This window comes from Oncorhynchus kisutch, unplaced genomic scaffold, assembly GCF_002021735.2.
Source record: "Oncorhynchus kisutch isolate 150728-3 unplaced genomic scaffold, Okis_V2 scaffold2442, whole genome shotgun sequence".
Classification (NCBI taxonomy): Eukaryota; Metazoa; Chordata; class Actinopteri; order Salmoniformes; family Salmonidae; genus Oncorhynchus; species Oncorhynchus kisutch.
In genome coordinates, this window is record NW_022264387.1 from 435392 (window position 1) to 454086 (window position 18695).

At 43.0% G+C, this 18695-nt stretch overlaps 3 protein-coding genes across 3 annotated transcripts in view; 1 reads left to right on the plus strand and 2 right to left on the minus strand.

Annotated features, from left to right (window-relative positions):
* LOC116370074 (NLR family CARD domain-containing protein 3-like) overlaps window positions 1-3369 on the minus strand; it is a gene marked incomplete at its 3' end in the record, with an annotated part of 97357 nt that extends 93988 nt beyond the window's left edge. Inside the window, exon 1 of the mRNA XM_031819677.1 lies at window positions 3185-3369. The remainder of the gene's footprint in view (window positions 1-3184) is intronic.
* LOC116370072 (NLR family CARD domain-containing protein 3-like) overlaps window positions 1-18695 on the plus strand; it is a 315247-nt gene that overhangs the window by 65024 nt on the left and 231528 nt on the right. The window lies entirely within an intron of this gene.
* LOC116370078 (ladderlectin-like) lies at window positions 7970-8796 on the minus strand. The gene has a single exon (XM_031819684.1). It carries the CDS (start codon window positions 8731-8733, stop codon window positions 8173-8175), a length of 561 nt encoding a protein of 186 aa, XP_031675544.1. The 5' UTR covers window positions 8734-8796; the 3' UTR covers window positions 7970-8172.

Below are 18695 nucleotides of genomic sequence, written 5' to 3' on the forward strand. Positions count from 1 at the left end.
GGAGTTTATATATGGAGTTTATATATGGAGTTTATACATGGAGTTTATATATGGAGTTTATACATGGAGTTTATATATGGAGTTTATACATGGAGTTTATATATGGAGTTTATATATGGAGTTTATATATGGAGTTTATATATGGAGTTTATATATGGAGTTTATATATGGAGTTTATACATGGAGTTTATACATGGAGTTTATATATGGAGTTTATATATGGAGTTTATATATGGAGTTTATACATGGAGTTTATATATGGAGTTTATATATGGAGTTTATATATGGAGTTTATACATGGAGTTTATACATGGAGTTTATACATGGAGTTTATACATGGAGTTTATATATGGAGTTTATACATGGAGTTTATATATGGAGTTTATACATGGAGTTTATACAGTATATGGAGTTTATATATGGAGTTTATATATGGAGTTTATATATGGAGTTTATATATGGAGTTTATATATGGAGTTTATATATGGAGTTTATATATGGTGTTTATACAGTATATGGAGTTTATATATGGAGTTTATACATGGAGTTTATACATGGAGTTTATATATGGAGTTTATATATGGAGTTTATACAGTATATGGAGTTTATACATGGAGTTTATACATGGAGTTTATACAGTATATGGAGTTTATATATGGAGTTTATACAGTATATGGAGTTTATATATGGAGTTTATACAGTATATGGAGTTTATATATGGAGTTTATACAGTATATGGAGTTTATACATGGAGTTTATATATGGAGTTTATATATGGAGTTTATATATGGAGTTTATACAGTATATGGAGTTTATATATGGAGTTTATATATGGAGTTTATATATGGAGTTTATACAGTATATGGAGTTTATACATGGAGTTTATATATGGAGTTTATATATGGAGTTTATATATGGAGTTTATACAGTATATGGAGTGCGACTCAATGTATTATTTATATCTTATAGTTTATTAGCCGTTAGTCAGAACCTCCACATAAAAAAATATCTGGGTGTGCTCCAGCTCATGTTTTCTATTGGAAAAACTATTGGAACCATTTCCCTGTTTGACCGCTAGGTGTTATGGGTATCATGACACCTCCACTGTGGGGCTCTATAAACTATTGGAACCATTTCCCTGTTTGACCGCTAGGTGTTATGGGTATCATGACACCTCCACTGTGGGGCTCTACAAAACTATTGGAACCATTTCCCTGTTTGACCGCTAGGTGTTATGGGTATTATAACACCTCCACTGTGGGGCTCTATAAAACTATTGGAACCATTTCCCTGTTTGATCGCTAGGTGTTATGGGTATTATGACACCTCCACTGTGGGGCTCTATAAACTATTGGAACCATTTCCCTGTTTGACCGCTAGGTGTTATGGGTATTATGACACCTCCACTGTGGGGCTCTATAAAACTATTGGAACCATTTCCCTGTTTGATCGCTAGGTGTTATGGGTATTATGACACCTCCACTGTGGGGCTCTATAAAACTATTGGAACCATTTCCCTGTTTGACCGCTAGGTGTTATGGGTATTATAACACCTCCACTGTGGGGCTCTATAAAACTATTGGAACCATTTCCCTGTTTGACCGCTAGGTGTTATGGGTATTATGACACCTTCACTGTGGGGCTTTATGGCGCAAATTAAATGGGATAATCTAGAGAATGTGACAATATTAGTTTAATCTTGCTGTGATGTTCAGTAAAATGTAAAAACACTAAACTCTATTTAAAATGTAATGTCTTAGAACAGTAATATTTTACACACCCATCAGCCTTCATTTCTCATGAAAAAACACAACTGTGAAAAGATGGTGGACATTGTGTTTTGGATATAAACAATTCATAAAATCTTTAAAAAATGGTCCTCTCACCTCTTAGATTTGGTGCCATGTTCCCCAGAGACATTCCTTTTAGAGGCAGGGCCCCCCTCCTCTCTCTCCCCAGTGAGACTCATTTTAGAGGCAGGGCCCCCCTCCTCTCTCTCCCCAGTGAGACTCATTTTAGAGGCAGGGCCCCCCTTCTCTCTCTCCCCAGTGAGACTCATTTTAGAGGCAGGGCCCCCCTTCTCTCTCTCCCCAGTGAGACTCATTTTAGAGCACTGATCCCTAAACAGAGATCCAACATGTTGGTTGTGGTTAACACAGTGACAACTAAACAGAGATCCATCATCTTGGTTGTGGTTAACACAGTGACAACTAAACAGAGATCCAACATGTTGGTTGTGGTTAACACAGTGACAACTAAACAGAGATCCATCATGTTGGTTGTGGTTAACACAGTGACAACTAAACAGAGATCCAACATGTTGGTTGTGGTTAACACAGTGACAACTAAACAGAGATCCAACATGTTGGTTGTGTTTAACACAGTGACAACTAAACAGAGATCCAACATGTTGGTTGTGGTTAACACAGTGACAACTAAACAGAGATCCAACATGTTGGTTGTGGTTAACACAGTGACAACTAAACAGAGATCCAACATGTTGGTTGTGGTTAACACAGTGACAACTAATTATTTTATTCATTATCTCTTAGAAATAAACATTTACTAACAGACACATCCAAACAGTCAGGTGATTTTATATTTTTCACCTTTTGTCCATAATAATAATAATATAATAATAATAGTAATAATAACAATATCTAATATATAATAATAATAATAATAATGTGTCACTTTCTCTTTGAATAATGTCTCTCATTCTAGTGTGTTGCTTTGTTCAACATGATATGATGATGCTGTTACTGAATTCAGTTCATAATATTAATGTTAAGAAAAGTATGTTCAGTGGTTTCATACCAAATTACACAGGAAGCAGGAGCTCATTGGAATTTAGAAAACAACAAATGTTCTGATATTCTGAAAGACGATTTAGAACTATGATACTAAATAACCACAATATACGAATCATATAATCCGTTATATGAACAACATGTTTATGAATGTGACTTGACTACGCCCAGTTAGCTATATGAACAACATGTTATTGAATGTGACTTGACTACACCCAGTTAGCGCCATTTTGTATGATTGAACTGTCACGTAGCTGTCCCAGGTGAAATGGACTGTTAGATCTGAGTGTTTTACTGTCATTCACTATACTAAAATAACACCAGACATTGAATTTCTCTACACACTTTACAATAATCACTGGGAAGATTCTTACCTTGTAGCCTGAATTCACAACCAGAACATATCAAGTCATTGAGATATTTTCCGTTGCGCTGAGGGAGCACCTTCCTGATGACAAGTGTCTCTGTATCTATGTTCTAGGTTCAGTTGATCTTTGGATGTAATAACATCTGGTCAAAGTCTAGTGACACAACACCATAGTATATCATAACCATAACAGCAGTTGGCCAGTAAAGGCCATGGAATACTATAAAACAGGGTTCGTCAACTAGGTTTTGCTTCGGGACAATTGTTTTCTGAGTTAAAGTCGGTGGGTCAGAACATAATTAACATATAATATTTGCACAGTGAAGAGGTCTACACTACAAATTTAACGACATGTTTAATATATTTGATTAGTACACAATACATTCATTTCTTTCATTGACAAAATATAATTTTGATCAGATTTAGTTTATAAAATCACCAATATCTCTATTAAATTATAATGTTTTGTTTATTTCTCTGTGTGTTGATTGGTGGGTAAAAACAGGTCTATCAAATCTAATCAAATCTAATTTATTTACATAGCCCTTCGTACATCAGCTGATATCTCAAAGTGCTGTACAGAAACCCAGCCTAAAACCCCAAACAGCAAGCAATGCAGGTGTAGAAGCACGGTGGCTAGGAAAAACTCACTAGAAAGGCCAAAACCTAGGAAGAAACCTAGAGAGGAACCAGGCTATGTGGGGTGGCCAGTCTTCTTCTGGCTTTGTCGGGTGGAGATTATAACAGAACATGGCCAAGATGTTCAAATGTTCATAAATGACCAGCATGGTCCAATAATAATAAGGCAGAACAGTTGAAACTGGAGCAGCAGCACGGCCAGGTGGACTGGGGACAGCAAGGAGTCATCATGTCAGGTAGTCCTGAGGCATGGTCCTAGGGCTCAGGTCCTCCGAGAGAGAGAAAGAAAGAGAGAAAGAGAGAATTAGAGAGAGCAAACTTAAATTCACACAGGACACCGGATAGGACAGGAGAAATACTCCAGATATAACAAACTGACCCCCCGACACATAAACTACTGCAGCATAAATACTGGAGGCTGAGACAGGAGGGGTCAGGAGACACTGTGTCTATGTAGCCTACTGTAGTCTACACTACTTTATTAATGGGGTAAACAGGTCTATGTAGCCTACTGTAGTCTACACTACTTTATTAATGGGTAAAACAGGTATATGTAGCCTACTGTAGTCTACCCTCCTTTATTAATGGGGTAAACAGGTCTATGTAGCCTACTGTAGTCTACACTACTTTATTAATGGGTAAAACAGGTCTATGTAGTCTACTGTAGTCTACACTACTTTATTAATGGGTAAAACAGGTCTATGTAGCCTACTGTAGTCTACACTACTTTATTCATGGGTAAAACAGGTCTATGTAGCCTACTGTAGTCTACACTACTTTATTAATGGGTAAAACAGGTCTATGTAGCCTACTGAAGTCTACACTACTTTATTAATGGGTAAAACAGGTCTATGTAGCCTACTGTAGTCTACACTACTTTATTAATGGGGTAAACAGGTCTATGTAGCCTACTGTAGTCTACACTACTGTATTAACAACCCTAGCTCACGAATTGTCTGAGAACTCTGGGGTCGATAATTCTCTAACAAATTGGTTTGACAGTGTGTTTGGGAAATGGAAAAATGTCATTATCACTGTGTTGTGGGCAACCTTCACCTGTATGAGTGTTTTGGTTCTGTGTGGGGTTTGTTTGGTACCTTGTGTGACAGTTTTGCTTATCAAGACTCTGGAGAGGTCGGTAGGGCAACAGATGGTGATGAGGTATGGACCGATTTCGAGCGCTGGTCTGTGTGATGACGAGTTCGAGCTTCAAGGGCCAGCAGAGGATTCCGTTTCTTTCAGCTATGAGGAGCCAGTGTTGGATGAGACTGTTATTTTTGAGGGATGAGACCGTATTGTTACGAAGCTTGAAATACAAATCCTAACGGAAGTGTTACAATTGGATTTAGACCGATAACAGGCATGAATGAATATCTGATGTACATACATTATAATCCCTTGTATTCATTTTGATTATTTGTTATGTTTCCTTGTAGGATATTAGTTTCAGGATGTATCATCTAGTCATTTAAGGGTGGATTGATAAGGAAATGTGTTTTAATAAATGATTAGAATGTTACAGTCCTGATACCATGTGACTGTATTAAACCATAGGTCTGATACCATGTGATTATATGAAACCATAGGTCTGATACCATGTGATTGAATGAAACCATAGGTCTGATACCATGTGACTGTATGAAACCATAGGTCTGATACCATGTGACTGTATGAAACCATAGGTCTGATACCATGTGACTGTATGAAACCATAGGTCTGATACCATGTGATGGTATGAAACCATAGGTCTGATACCATGTGATTGTATGAAACCATAGGTCTGATACCATAGGACTGATACCATGTGATTATATGAAACCATAGGTCTGATACCATGTGACTGTATGAAACCATAGGTCTGATACCATGTGATTGTATGAAACCATAGGTCTGATACCATGTGATTATATGAAACCATAGGTCTGATACCATGTGATTATATGAAACCATAGGTCTGATACCATGTGATTGTATGAAACCATAGGTCTGATACCATGTGATTATATGAAACCATAGGTCTGATACCATAGGACTGATACCATGTGATTATATGAAACCATAGGTCTGATACCATGTGATTGTATGAAACCATAGGTCTGATACCATGTGATTATATGAAACCATAGGTCTGATACCATGTGATTGTATGAAACCATAGGTCTGATACCATGTGATTATATGAAACCATAGGTCTGATACCATAGGACTGATACCATGTGATTATATGAAACCATAGGTCTGATACCATGTAATTGTATGAAACCATAGGTCTGATACCATGTGATTGTATGAAACCATAGGTCTGATACCATGTGACTGTATGAAACCATAGGTCTGATACCATGTGATTATATGAAACCATAGGTCTGATACCATGTGATGGTATGAAACCATAGGTCTGATACCATGTGATTGTATGAAACCATAGGTCTGATACCATGTGATTGTATGAAACCATAGGTCTGATACCATGTGATTATATGAAACCATAGGTCTGATACCATGTGATTATATGAAACCATAGGTCTGATACCATAGGTCTGATACCATGTGATGGTATGAAACCATAGGTCTGATACCATGTGATTGTATGAAACCATAGGTCTGATACCATGTGATGGTATGAAACCATAGGTCTGATACCATGTGATTATATGAAACCATAGGTCTGATACCATGTGATTGTATGAAACCATAGGTCTGATACCATGTGATGGTATGAAACCATAGGTCTGATACCATAGGTCTGATACCATGTGACTGTATGAAATTAATTTGAATCATTAGATTATTATAACACATGTGTGTAAGTGTTAGACTCATTCGATGATTATATTATAAAACTGTGTGGTTTTAGTCAGAATCAATGTTTGGGAACAATGTGTCTAGTGTTTTGATAACAGACTATCTGTCTGAGCCAGATCCGGGGAGACCTTGCCTGGGACACTGAGAACTTCCCAGTCCCAGGTCTCTCCCTATCTTATTGTTGTGTGAGGGTCTCTCCCTATCTTGAGGGTCTCTCCCTATCTTATTGTTGTGTGAGGGACTCTCCCTATCTTATTGTTGTGTGAGGGTCTCTCCCTATCTTATTGTTGTGTGAGGGTCTCTCCCTATCTTATTGTTGTGTGAGGGTCTCTCCCTATCTTATTGTTGTGTGAGGGACTCTCCCTATCTTATTGTTGTGTGAGGGTCTCTCCCTATCTTATTGTTGTGTGAGGGACTCTCCCTATCTTATTGTTGTGTGAGGGACTCTCCCTATCTTATTGTTGTGTGAGGGACTCTCCCTATCTTATTGTTGTGTGAGGGTCTCTCCCTATCTTATTGTTGTGTGAGGGTCTCTCCCTATCTTATTGTTGTGTGAGGGTCTCTCCCTATCTTATTGTTGTGTGAGGGTCTCTCCCTATCTTATTGTTGTGTGAGGGTCTCTCCCTATCTTATTGTTGTGTGAGGGTCTCTCCCTATCTTATTGTTGTGTGAGGGTCTCTCCCTATCTTATTGTTGTGTGAGGGACTCTCCCTATCTTATTGTTGTGTGAGGGACTCTCCCTATCTTATTGTTGTGTGAGGGTCTCTCCCTATCTTATTGTTGTGTGAGGGTCTCTCCCTATCTTAACTCTCCGTCCCTGTGACTCTGCCTTTTCTTTCTAATCTGCTTTTTAATCTTCAGTCCTTCATTCAGGGGAGAAATAGAATAGCAATCTCTCTCTCTCTCTCTCTCTCTCATGGATTTAGCCTCAGATATGAAAGACAGGGAACGGTAACACTTTACAATAAGGGTATATTAGTTAATGCATTAGTTAACCTGAATAAATAAATAATTCATTGAATATCTACTAAGTATTTATTAATTGTATGCATAATTACTAAACCATAAAAAATGCATTAATAAATTATTTTAAAAAGCTGATAATTCATGTTAATAGTTATATAACTGGAATTTCCTGCATCTAAACCATTCAGAAACAAATGGTCTGTTAGGAAGAGAGTTAACCATTGTTAACAGTATGATAAGGTTTTATCATGTATCAATTATTTTTAGTGGTGCAGGTTCATGTTATTGAGAGATTGTCTTTATTCTAGTTTATAATATCTTACCATTGACTAACTGATGTGCCATGACAACTAGTTAAGCAATAGGAAATGAAGAAAAACGATTCAGTCATTTATCTTTAATTTCAAAAGCAGGATTAGCAACATCACACAGTTTCATCACAAGTTTAGGTAATGGTGAGCTGCAGTGAGTGACAGATCTTGGTTTGAGTATTGAAGTGTAGACTGTTGACCCCTGGAGGTGAGAGGTGAAGTAGACTGTTGACCCCTGGAGGTGAGAGTTGAAGTGGCTGGGTCATTTCCTAGCCTACATTCTTCTGGAACAGAGAGATGTAAACTTCCACTCACAGGGCACGTCGAACCAGAGCTTCTCACTTGCAGCGTTCATCTGCAGACAGTCCTCTCCTTCTCCAGCGTTATTGGGCTCACCAATGTTCCAGTTAGTGTAGTCAAATCTGGACCCATCTGACCACATCCATAAGCCCTCCTTGACTGCATCAAAACCTCCAATCCAGGTATCAGGTAAGTGGCCATTGGTATTCTTTGTTAGTGCTTGCATGAACTGGTACTCTAAAAGGTTATTCACGGATGCTAGGTTTCCACCAAGTGCCAAACAGTTTTGCTCTGAATCTGACCATGACTGCGGAATGCTGACAAACCTGAAACAGCGTGATCCATATGGGTGCCAGTCTGAGGGACATGACATTTCCTTTGTCCCCTGCTGTACTGCTGCTACCTGAGCCCCGACAGGAGGAGTCTGTTCCACCTCAGTCTTCAGTAAGGGTTCTAAACCAAGCAGCTGGGTCAGGTTTGCGTCGCCCAGTGCAATGGCAGCACTCAGAAGCAGAAGGACGACCAACTTCTCCATGGCAATCTTTTCCTGTCAGAGAAGGAATCACAGGTGGTCTGTAGGTTCTGTTCAGCTTGAGAAAGAGGAACACTTTTATACATGCAGCTCACCAAGCCACAAGGACGAAGCACAAAAAACGTGTTGACACTGATTCCAATGTACCAAAAAACATGTTGACACTGATTCTATATCATGTTGGCAAATGTATGCTAATCCTTTTGGCAAATATACACTGAGTGTACAAAACATTAAGGTCACCTGCTCTTTCCATGACCTAGACTGACCAGGTGAATCCACTTTAATCAGTGTAGATAAAGGGGAGGAGACAGGTTAAAAAAATATTTTGGAGCCTTGAGACAACTGAGAGATGGATTGTGCCATTCAGAGGGTGAAGACAATAGATTTAAGTGTCTTTAAACGGGGTATGATAGTAGGTGCCAGATGCACCTGTTCATGTCAAGAACTGCAACGCTGCTGGTTTTTCACGCTCAACAGTTTCCAGTGTGTACAAAACAATAACAACACCTTCCTAATATTGAGTTGCAGCTCCCCCCACCGAATAAGTGTAATGTCTATTTAACTAGGCAAGTCAGTTATGAACAAATAATTATTTACATTGACGGCCTACCCCGGCGGGGACTCAGGGCCAGATGTGATGCAGCCTGGATTTGAACCAGGGACTGTAGTGGTGCCTCTTGCACTGAAATGCAGTGCCTTAGACCACTGCACAACTCAGGAGCCCAGTGTGTGTGTGTGTGTGTGTGTGTGCGTGTGCGTGTGTGTGTGTGCACCACTTAAGGGAAGGATTAGCAGTGTGGTTGAGGTTAGGATTAAAATCTGATTTTATTACTTTGTGCCTGTTCCAGTTAGTGACCACTATGCTGAACTGCCTCCAGGGCAAGATTCATGACAATAAATACCAACCTGCCTCCCAGTCATCCCCTCCTTATCTTTACAAGGCTGCAGAACATACAAGTTAGTGATGTGGGGGTTCTCTCATAACCCTCAGTCCCCAGGTGGGTAGATATCAGGTTGAATAAAGAGAAGCTAGTGATGTGGGGGTTCTCTCATAACCCTCAGTCCCCAGGTGGGTAGATGGCAGGTTGTATAAAGAGAAGCTAGTGATGTGGGGGTTCTCTCATAACCCTCAGTCCCCAGGTGGGTAGATGGCAGGTTGAATAAAGAGAAGCTAGTGATGTGGGGGTTCTCTCATAACCCTCAGTCCCCAGGTGGGTAGATATCAGGTTGAATAAAGAGAAGCTAGTGATGTGGGGGTTCTCTCATAACCCTCAGTCCCCAGGTGGGTAGATGGCAGGTTGTATAAAGAGAAGCTAGTGATGTGGGGGTTCTCTCATAACCCTCAGTCCCCAGGTGGGTAGATGGCAGGTTGAATAAAGAGAAGCTAGTGATGTGGGGGTTCTCTCATAACCCTCAGTCCCCAGGTGGGTAGATGGCAGGTTGAATAAAGAGAAGCTAGTGATGTGGGGGTTCTCTCATAACCCTCAGTCCCCAGGTGGGTAGATATCAGGTTGAATAAATAGAAGCTAGTGATGTGGGGGTTCTCTCATAACCCTCAGTCCCCAGGTGGGTAGATGGCAGGTTGAATAAAGAGAAGCTAGTGATGTGGGGGTTCTCTCATAACCCTCAGTCCCCAGGTGGGTAGATATCAGGTTGAATAAAGAGAAGCTAGTGATGTGGGGGTTCTCTCATAACCCTCAGTCCCCAGGTGGGTAGATATCAGGTTGAATAAAGAGAAGCTAGTGATGTGGGGGTTCTCTCATAACCCTCAGTCCCCAGGTGGGTAGATGGCAGGTTGAATAAAGAGAAGCTAGTGATGTGGGGGTTCTCTCATAACCCTCAGTCCCCAGCTGGGTAGATGGCAGGTTGAATAAAGAGAAGCTAGTGATGTGGGTGTTCTCTCATAACCTCAGTCCCCAGGTGGGTAGATGGCAGGTTGAATAAAGAGAAGCTAGTGATGTGGGGGTTCTCTCATAACCCTCAGTCCCCAGGTGGGTAGATGGCAGGTTGTATAAAGAGAAGCTAGTGATGTGGGGGTTCTCTCATAACCCTCAGTCCCCAGGTGGGTAGATGGCAGGTTGAATAAAGAGAAGCTAGTGATGTGGGGGTTCTCTCATAACCCTCAGTCCCCAGCTGGGTAGATGGCAGGTTGAATAAAGAGAAGCTAGTGATGTGGGGGTTCTCTCATAACCCTCAGTCCCCAGGTGGGTAGATGGCAGGTTGAATAAAGAGAAGCTAGTGATGTGGGGGTTCTCTCATAACCTCAGTCCCCAGGTGGGTAGATGGCAGGTTGTATAAAGAGAAGCTAGTGATGTGGGGGTTCTCTCATAACCCTCAGTCCCCAGCTGGGTAGATGGCAGGTTGAATAAAGAGAAGCTAGTGATGTGGGGGTTCTCTCATAACCCTCAGTCCCCAGCTGGGTAGATGGCAGGTTGAATAAAGAGAAGCTAGTGATGTGGGGGTTCTCTCATAACCCTCAGTCCCCAGGTGGGTAGATGGCAGGTTGAATAAAGAGAAGCTAGTGATGTGGGGGTTCTCTCATAACCCTCAGTCCCCAGGTGGGTAGATATCAGGTTGAATAAATAGAAGCTAGTGATGTGGGGGTTCTCTCATAACCCTCAGTCCCCAGGTGGGTAGATGGCAGGTTGAATAAAGAGAAGCTAGTGATGTGGGGGTTCTCTCATAACCCTCAGTCCCCAGGTGGGTAGATATCAGGTTGAATAAAGAGAAGCTAGTGATGTGGGGGTTCTCTCATAACCCTCAGTCCCCAGGTGGGTAGATATCAGGTTGAATAAAGAGAAGCTAGTGATGTGGGGGTTCTCTCATAACCCTCAGTCCCCAGGTGGGTAGATGGCAGGTTGAATAAAGAGAAGCTAGTGATGTGGGGGTTCTCTCATAACCCTCAGTCCCCAGCTGGGTAGATGGCAGGTTGAATAAAGAGAAGCTAGTGATGTGGGTGTTCTCTCATAACCTCAGTCCCCAGGTGGGTAGATGGCAGGTTGAATAAAGAGAAGCTAGTGATGTGGGGGTTCTCTCATAACCCTCAGTCCCCAGGTGGGTAGATGGCAGGTTGTATAAAGAGAAGCTAGTGATGTGGGGGTTCTCTCATAACCCTCAGTCCCCAGGTGGGTAGATGGCAGGTTGAATAAAGAGAAGCTAGTGATGTGGGGGTTCTCTCATAACCCTCAGTCCCCAGCTGGGTAGATGGCAGGTTGAATAAAGAGAAGCTAGTGATGTGGGGGTTCTCTCATAACCCTCAGTCCCCAGGTGGGTAGATGGCAGGTTGAATAAAGAGAAGCTAGTGATGTGGGGGTTCTCTCATAACCTCAGTCCCCAGGTGGGTAGATGGCAGGTTGTATAAAGAGAAGCTAGTGATGTGGGGGTTCTCTCATAACCCTCAGTCCCCAGCTGGGTAGATGGCAGGTTGAATAAAGAGAAGCTAGTGATGTGGGGGTTCTCTCATAACCCTCAGTCCCCAGCTGGGTAGATGGCAGGTTGAATAAAGAGAAGCTAGTGATGTGGGGGTTCTCTCATAACCCTCAGTCCCCAGGTGGGTAGATGGCAGGTTGAATAAAGAGAAAACAATAGGATACATAAAACAATACATATATGTACAGTTGATATTGGAATCCCCATTCCCTCCATTGGAAGTGTTATTGGAATCCCCATTCCCTCCATTGGAAGTGTTATTGGAATCCCCATTCCCTCCATTGGAAGTGTTATTGGAATCCCCATTCCCTCCATTGGAAGTGTTATTGGAATCCCCATTCCCTCCATTGGAAGTGTTATTGGAATCCCCATTCCCTCCATTGGAAGTGTTATTGGAATCCCCATTCCCTCCATTGGAAGTGTTATTGGAATCCCCATTCCCTCCATTGGAAGTGTAAACATACTTTAGCCAAATACAAGTCAGTGTTTCACAATTCCTGACATTTAATTCTAGTAACAATTCCCTGTCTTAGGTCAGGTAGGATCACCACTTTATTTTAAGAATGTGAAATGTCAGAATAAGAGTAGAGAAAATGATTCATTTCAGCTTTTATTTCTTTCATCACATTCCCAGTGGGTCAGAAGTTTACATAAACTCAATTAGTATTTAGTAGCATTGCCTTTAAATTGTTTAACTTGGGACATACGTTTCGGTTAGCCTTCCACAAGCTTCCCATAATAAGTTGGGTGAATTTTGGCCCATTCCTCCTGACAGAGCTGGTGTAACTGAGTCAGGTTTGTAGGACTCCTTGCTTGCACACACTTTTTCAGTTCTGCCCACAAATGTTCTATGGAATTGAGGTCAGGGCTTTGTGATGGCCACTCCATTACTTGACTTTGTTGCCCTTAAGCCATTTTGCTTAAGGGCCATTGTCTATTTGGAAGACCCATTTGCACCAAGCTTTAACTTCCTGACTGATGTCTTGAGATGTTGCTTCAATATACCCACATACTTTTCTTCCTAAAGAAGCCATCTATTTTGTGAAGTGCACCAGTCCCTCCTGCAGCAAAGAACCCCTACAACATGATGCTGCCACCCCCGTGCTTCATGGTTGGGATGGTGTTCTTTAGCTTGCAAGCCTCCCCCTTTTTCCTCCAAACATAACGATGGTCATTATGGCCAAAGAGTTCTATTTTTGTTTCATCAGACCAGAGGACATTTCTCCAAAATGTACGATATTTGTCCTCATGTGCAGATGCAAACCGTAGTCTGGCTTTTCTATGGTGGTTTTGGAGCAGTGGCTTCTTCCTTGCTGAGTGGCCTTTCAGGTTATGTCAATATAGGACCCGTTTTACTGCGGATATAGATACTTTTGTACCTGTTTCCTCCAGCATCTTCACAAGGTCCTTTGCTGTTGTTCTAGGATGGATTTGCACTTTTCACACCAAAGTACGTTCCTCTCTAGGAGACAGAACGCGTCTCCTTCCTGAGTGATATGACGGCTTCGCGGCTGTGTGGTCCCATGGTGTTGCGCACTATTGTTTGCACAGATGACCGTGGCATCTTCAGGCATTTGGAAATTGCTCCCAAGGATGAACCAGACTTCTGGAGGTCAAAACAAAATTCTGAGGTCTTGGCTGATTTCTTTTGATTTTCCCATGATGTCGAGCAACTAGCTGACTTTGAAGGTAGGCCTTGAAATACATCCACAAGTACACCTCCATTTGACTCAAATTATGTTAATTAGCCTATCAGAAGCTTCTAAATCCATGACATAATTTTCTGGAATTTTCCAAGCTGTTTAAAGGCACAGTCGACTAAGTGTATGTACACTTCTGGCCCACTGGAATTGTGATACAGTAAATTAGAAGTGAAATAATCTGTCATTAACAATTGTTGGAAAAATGCACAAAGTAGATGTCCTAACCGACTTGCCAAAACTATAGATTGATAACATAAAATTTGTGGCGTAGTTGAAAAATTAGTTTTACTGACTCCAACCTAAGTGTATGTAAACTTCCGACTTCAACTGTATAAGCCTACTCACAATCCATACATACATGGACTTGATGTACAACTAGAACTAAATATGTAATTTAATTATAGGTTGGCCTTTTTCTCTTATTCCAGGCTTCATCAAACAAATGGTCAAACTTGAATATAGACAAAACAACTTTCAGGTTTTCCTCTTCGATCAGCCAAATAATGCCAGGGTTCTCCCAGGCCCTCCCACCTAGTGGGCTGTCTGGAATAGAAACACCTGTTTATATAATAATGCCAGGGTTCTCCCAGGCCCTCCCACCTAGTGGGCTGTCTGGAATAGAAACACCTGTTTATATAATAATGCCAGGGTTCTCCCAGGCCCTCCCACCTAGTGGGCTGTCTGGAATAGAAACACCTGTTTATATAATAATGCCAGGGTTCTCCCAGGCCCTCCCACCTAGTGGGCTGTCTGGAATAGAAACACCTGTTTATATAATAATGCCAGGGTTCTCCCAGGCCCTCCCACCTAGTGGGCTGTCTGGAATAGAAACACCTGTTTATATAATAATGCCAGGGTTCTCCCAGGCCCTCCCACCTAGTGGGCTGTCTGGAATAGAAACACCTGTATATATAATAATGCCAGGGTTCTCCCAGGCCCTCCCACCTAGTGGGCTGTCTGGAATAGAAACACCTGTTTATATAATAATGCCAGGGTTCTCCCAGGCCCTCCCACCTAGTGGGCTGTCTGGAATAGAAACACCTGTTTATATAATAATGCCAGGGTTCTCCCAGGCCCTCCCACCTAGTGGGCTGTCTGGAATAGAAACACCTGTTTATATAATAATGCCAGGGTTCTCCCAGGCCCTCCCACCTAGTGGGCTGTCTGGAATAGAAACACCTGTTTATATAATAATGCCAGGGTTCTCCCAGGCCCTCCCACCTAGTGGGCTGTCTGGAATAGAAACACCTGTTTATATAATAATGCCAGGGTTCTCCCAGGCCCTCCCACCTAGTGGGCTGTCTGGAATAGAAACACCTGTTTATATAATAATGCCAGGGTTCTCCCAGGCCCTCCCACCTAGTGGGCTGTCTGGAATAGAAACACCTGTTTATATAATAATGCCAGGGTTCTCCCAGGCCCTCCCACCTAGTGGGCTGTCTGGAATAGAAACACCTGTTTATATAATAATGCCAGGGTTCTCCCAGGCCCTCCCACCTAGTGGGCTGTCTGGAATAGAAACACCTGTTTATATAATAATGCCAGGGTTCTCCCAGGCCCTCCCACCTAGTGGGCTGTCTGGAATAGAAACACCTGTTTATATAATAATGCCAGGGTTCTCCCAGGCCCTCCCACCTAGTGGGCTGTCTGGAATAGAAACACCTGTTTATATAATAATGCCAGGGTTCTCCCAGGCCCTCCCACCTAGTGGGCTGTCTGGAATAGAAACACCTGTTTATATAATAATGCCAGGGTTCTCCCAGGCCCTCCCACCTAGTGGGCTGTCTGGAATAGAAACACCTGTTTATATAATAATGCCAGGGTTCTCCCAGGCCCTCCCACCTAGTGGGCTGTCTGGAATAGAAACATGTGTATATATAATAATGACAGGGTTCTCCCAGGCCCTCCCACCTAGTGGGCTGTCTGGAATAGAAACATGTGTATATATAATAATGCCAGGGTTCTCCCAGGCCCTCCCACCTAGTGGGCTGTCTGGAATAGAAACACCTGTTTATAGAATAATGCCAGGGTTCTCCCAGGCCCTCCCACCTAGTGGGCTGTCTGGAATAGAAACACCTGTATATATAATAATGCCAGGGTTCTCCCAGGCCCTCCCACCTAGTGGGCTGTCTGGAATAGAAACACCTGTATATATAATAATGCCAGGGTTCTCCCAGGCCCTCCCACCTAGTGGGCTGTCTGGAATAGAAACACCTGTTTATATAATAATGCCAGGGTTCTCCCAGGCCCTCCCACCTAGTGGGCTGTCTGGAATAGAAACACCTGTATATATAATAATGCCAAGGTTCTCCCAGGCCCTCCCACCTAGTGGGCTGTCTGGAATAGAAACACCTGTTTATATAATAATGCCAGGGTTCTCCCAGGCCCTCCCACCTAGTGGGCTGTCTGGAATAGAAACACCTGTATATATAATAATGGGTTCTCCCAGGCCCTCCCACCTAGTGGGCTGTCTGGAATAGAAACACCTGTTTATAGAATAATGCCAGGGTTCTCCCAGGCCCTCCCACCTAGTGGGCTGTCTGGAATAGAAACACCTGTTTATATAATAATGCCAGGGTTCTCCCAGGCCCTCCCACCTAGTGGGCTGTCTGGAATAGAAACACCTGTACATATAATAATGCCAGGGTTCTCCCAGGCCCTCCCACCTAGTGGGCTGTCTGGAATAGAAACACCTGTTTATATAATAATGCCAGGGTTCTCCCAGGCCCTCCCACCTAGTGGGCTGTCTGGAATAGAAACACCTGTTTATATAATAATGCCAGGGTTCTCCCAGGCCCTCCCACCTAGTGGGCTGTCTGGAATAGAAACACCTGTTTATATAATAATGCCAGGGTTCTCCCAGGCCCTCCCACCTAGTGGGCTGTCTGGAATAGAAACACCTGTTTATATAATAATGGGTTCTCCCAGGCCCTCCCACCTAGTGGGCTGTCTGGAATAGAAACACCTGTATATCGCCTTTTAAAGGCCAATAGAGTATTGAGTGAATTTCATTCATAGTGATCTCTAATAGCGGCCTGTTGACACACGGAGGGGCAGTATCCCTGTTCTTACCTGTATACATAGTGATCTCTAATAGCGGCCTGTTGACACACGGAGGGGCAGTATCCCTGTTCTTACCTGTATACATAGTGATCTCTAATAGCGGCCTGTTGACACACGGAGGGGCAGTATCCCTGTTCTTACCTGTATACATAGTGATCTCTAATAGCGGCCTGTTGACACACGGAGGGGCAGTATCCCTGTTCTTACCTGTATACATAGTGATCTCTAATAGCGGCCTGTTGACACACGGAGGGGCAATATCCCTGTTCTTACCTGTATACATAGTGATCTCCGGCTGTACGGTGGACATAACCTTTAACCGCAGGGTAAATGTCCCTGTGTGTGAGGGGGGGGTGCAGGGTAAATGTCCCTGTGTGTGAAGGGGGGGGGGGTGCAGGGTAAATGGGTAAATGTTCCTGTGTGTGAGGGAGAGGGGGGGGTGCAGGGTAAATGTCCCTGCGTGAGTGGGGGGGGGGGGGGGGGGGGGGTGCAGGGTAAATGTTCGTGTGAGTGTGTGTGGGGGGGGGGGGGGTGCAGGGTAAATGTCCCTGTGTGTGAGGGGGGGGGGGGGTGCAGGGTAAATGTTCCTGTGTGTGAGGGGGGGGCAGGGTAAATGTTCTTTTGTGTGTGAGGGGGGGGGGGGGTGCAGGGTAAATGTTCCTGTGTGTGAGGGGGGGGCAGGGTAAATGTTATTTTGTGTGTGAGGGGGGGGGGGTGCAGGGTAAATGTTCCTGTGTGTGTGTGTGTGGGGGGGGGGGGGGGTGCAGAGTAAATGTCCCTGTGTGTGAGGGGGGGGGGGGGGTGCAGGGTAAATGTTCCTGTGTGTGAGGGGGGGGGGGGGGTGCAGGGTAAATGTTCCTGTGTGTGAGGGGGGTTGCAGACACTCTGAGTCCTTATCCATAGACACTCTGAGTCCTTATCCATAGACACTCTGAGTCCTTATCTATAGACACTCTGAGTCCTTATCCATAGACACTCTGAGTCCTTATCCATAGACACTCTGCGTCCTTATCCATAGGCACTCTGAGTCCTTATCCATAGACACTCTGAGTCCTTATCCATAGACACTCTGAGTCCTTATCCATAGACACTCTGAGTCCTTATCCATAGACACTCTGAGTCCTTATCCATAGACACTCTGAGTCCTTATCCATAGACACTCTGAGTCCTTATCCATAGACACTCTGAGTCCTTATCCATAGACACTCTGAGTCCTTATCTATAGACACTCTGAGTCCTTATCCATAGACACTCTGAGTCCTTATCCATAGACACTCTGAGTCCTTATCCATAGACACTCTGAGTCCTTATCCATAGACACTCTGAGTCCTTATCCATAGACACTCTGAGTCCTTATCTATAGACACTCTGAGTCCTTATCCAAAGACACTCTGAGTCCTTATCCATAGACACTCTGAGTCCTTATCTATAGACACTCTGAGTCCTTATCCATAGACACTCTGAGTCCTTATCCATAGACACTCTGAGTCCTTATCCATAGGCACTCTGAGTCCTTATCCATAGACACTCTGAGTCCTTATCCATAGACACTCTGAGTCCTTATCCATAGGCACTCTGAGTCCTTATCCATAGACACTCTGAGTCCTTATCCATAGGCACTCTGAGTCCTTATCCAAAGACACTCTGAGTCCTTATCCAAAGACACTCTGAGTCCTTATCCATAGACACTCTGAGTCCTTATCCATAGACACTCTGAGTCCTTATCCATAGACACTCTGAGTCCTTATCCATAGGCACTCTGAGTCC

What these genes read in the sequence shown, in the direction of transcription:
- LOC116370078 (XM_031819684.1), bottom strand. Translation starts at nt 8,733, where the DNA reads ATGGAGAAGTTGGTCGTCCTTCTGCTTCTGAGTGCTGCCATTGCACTG.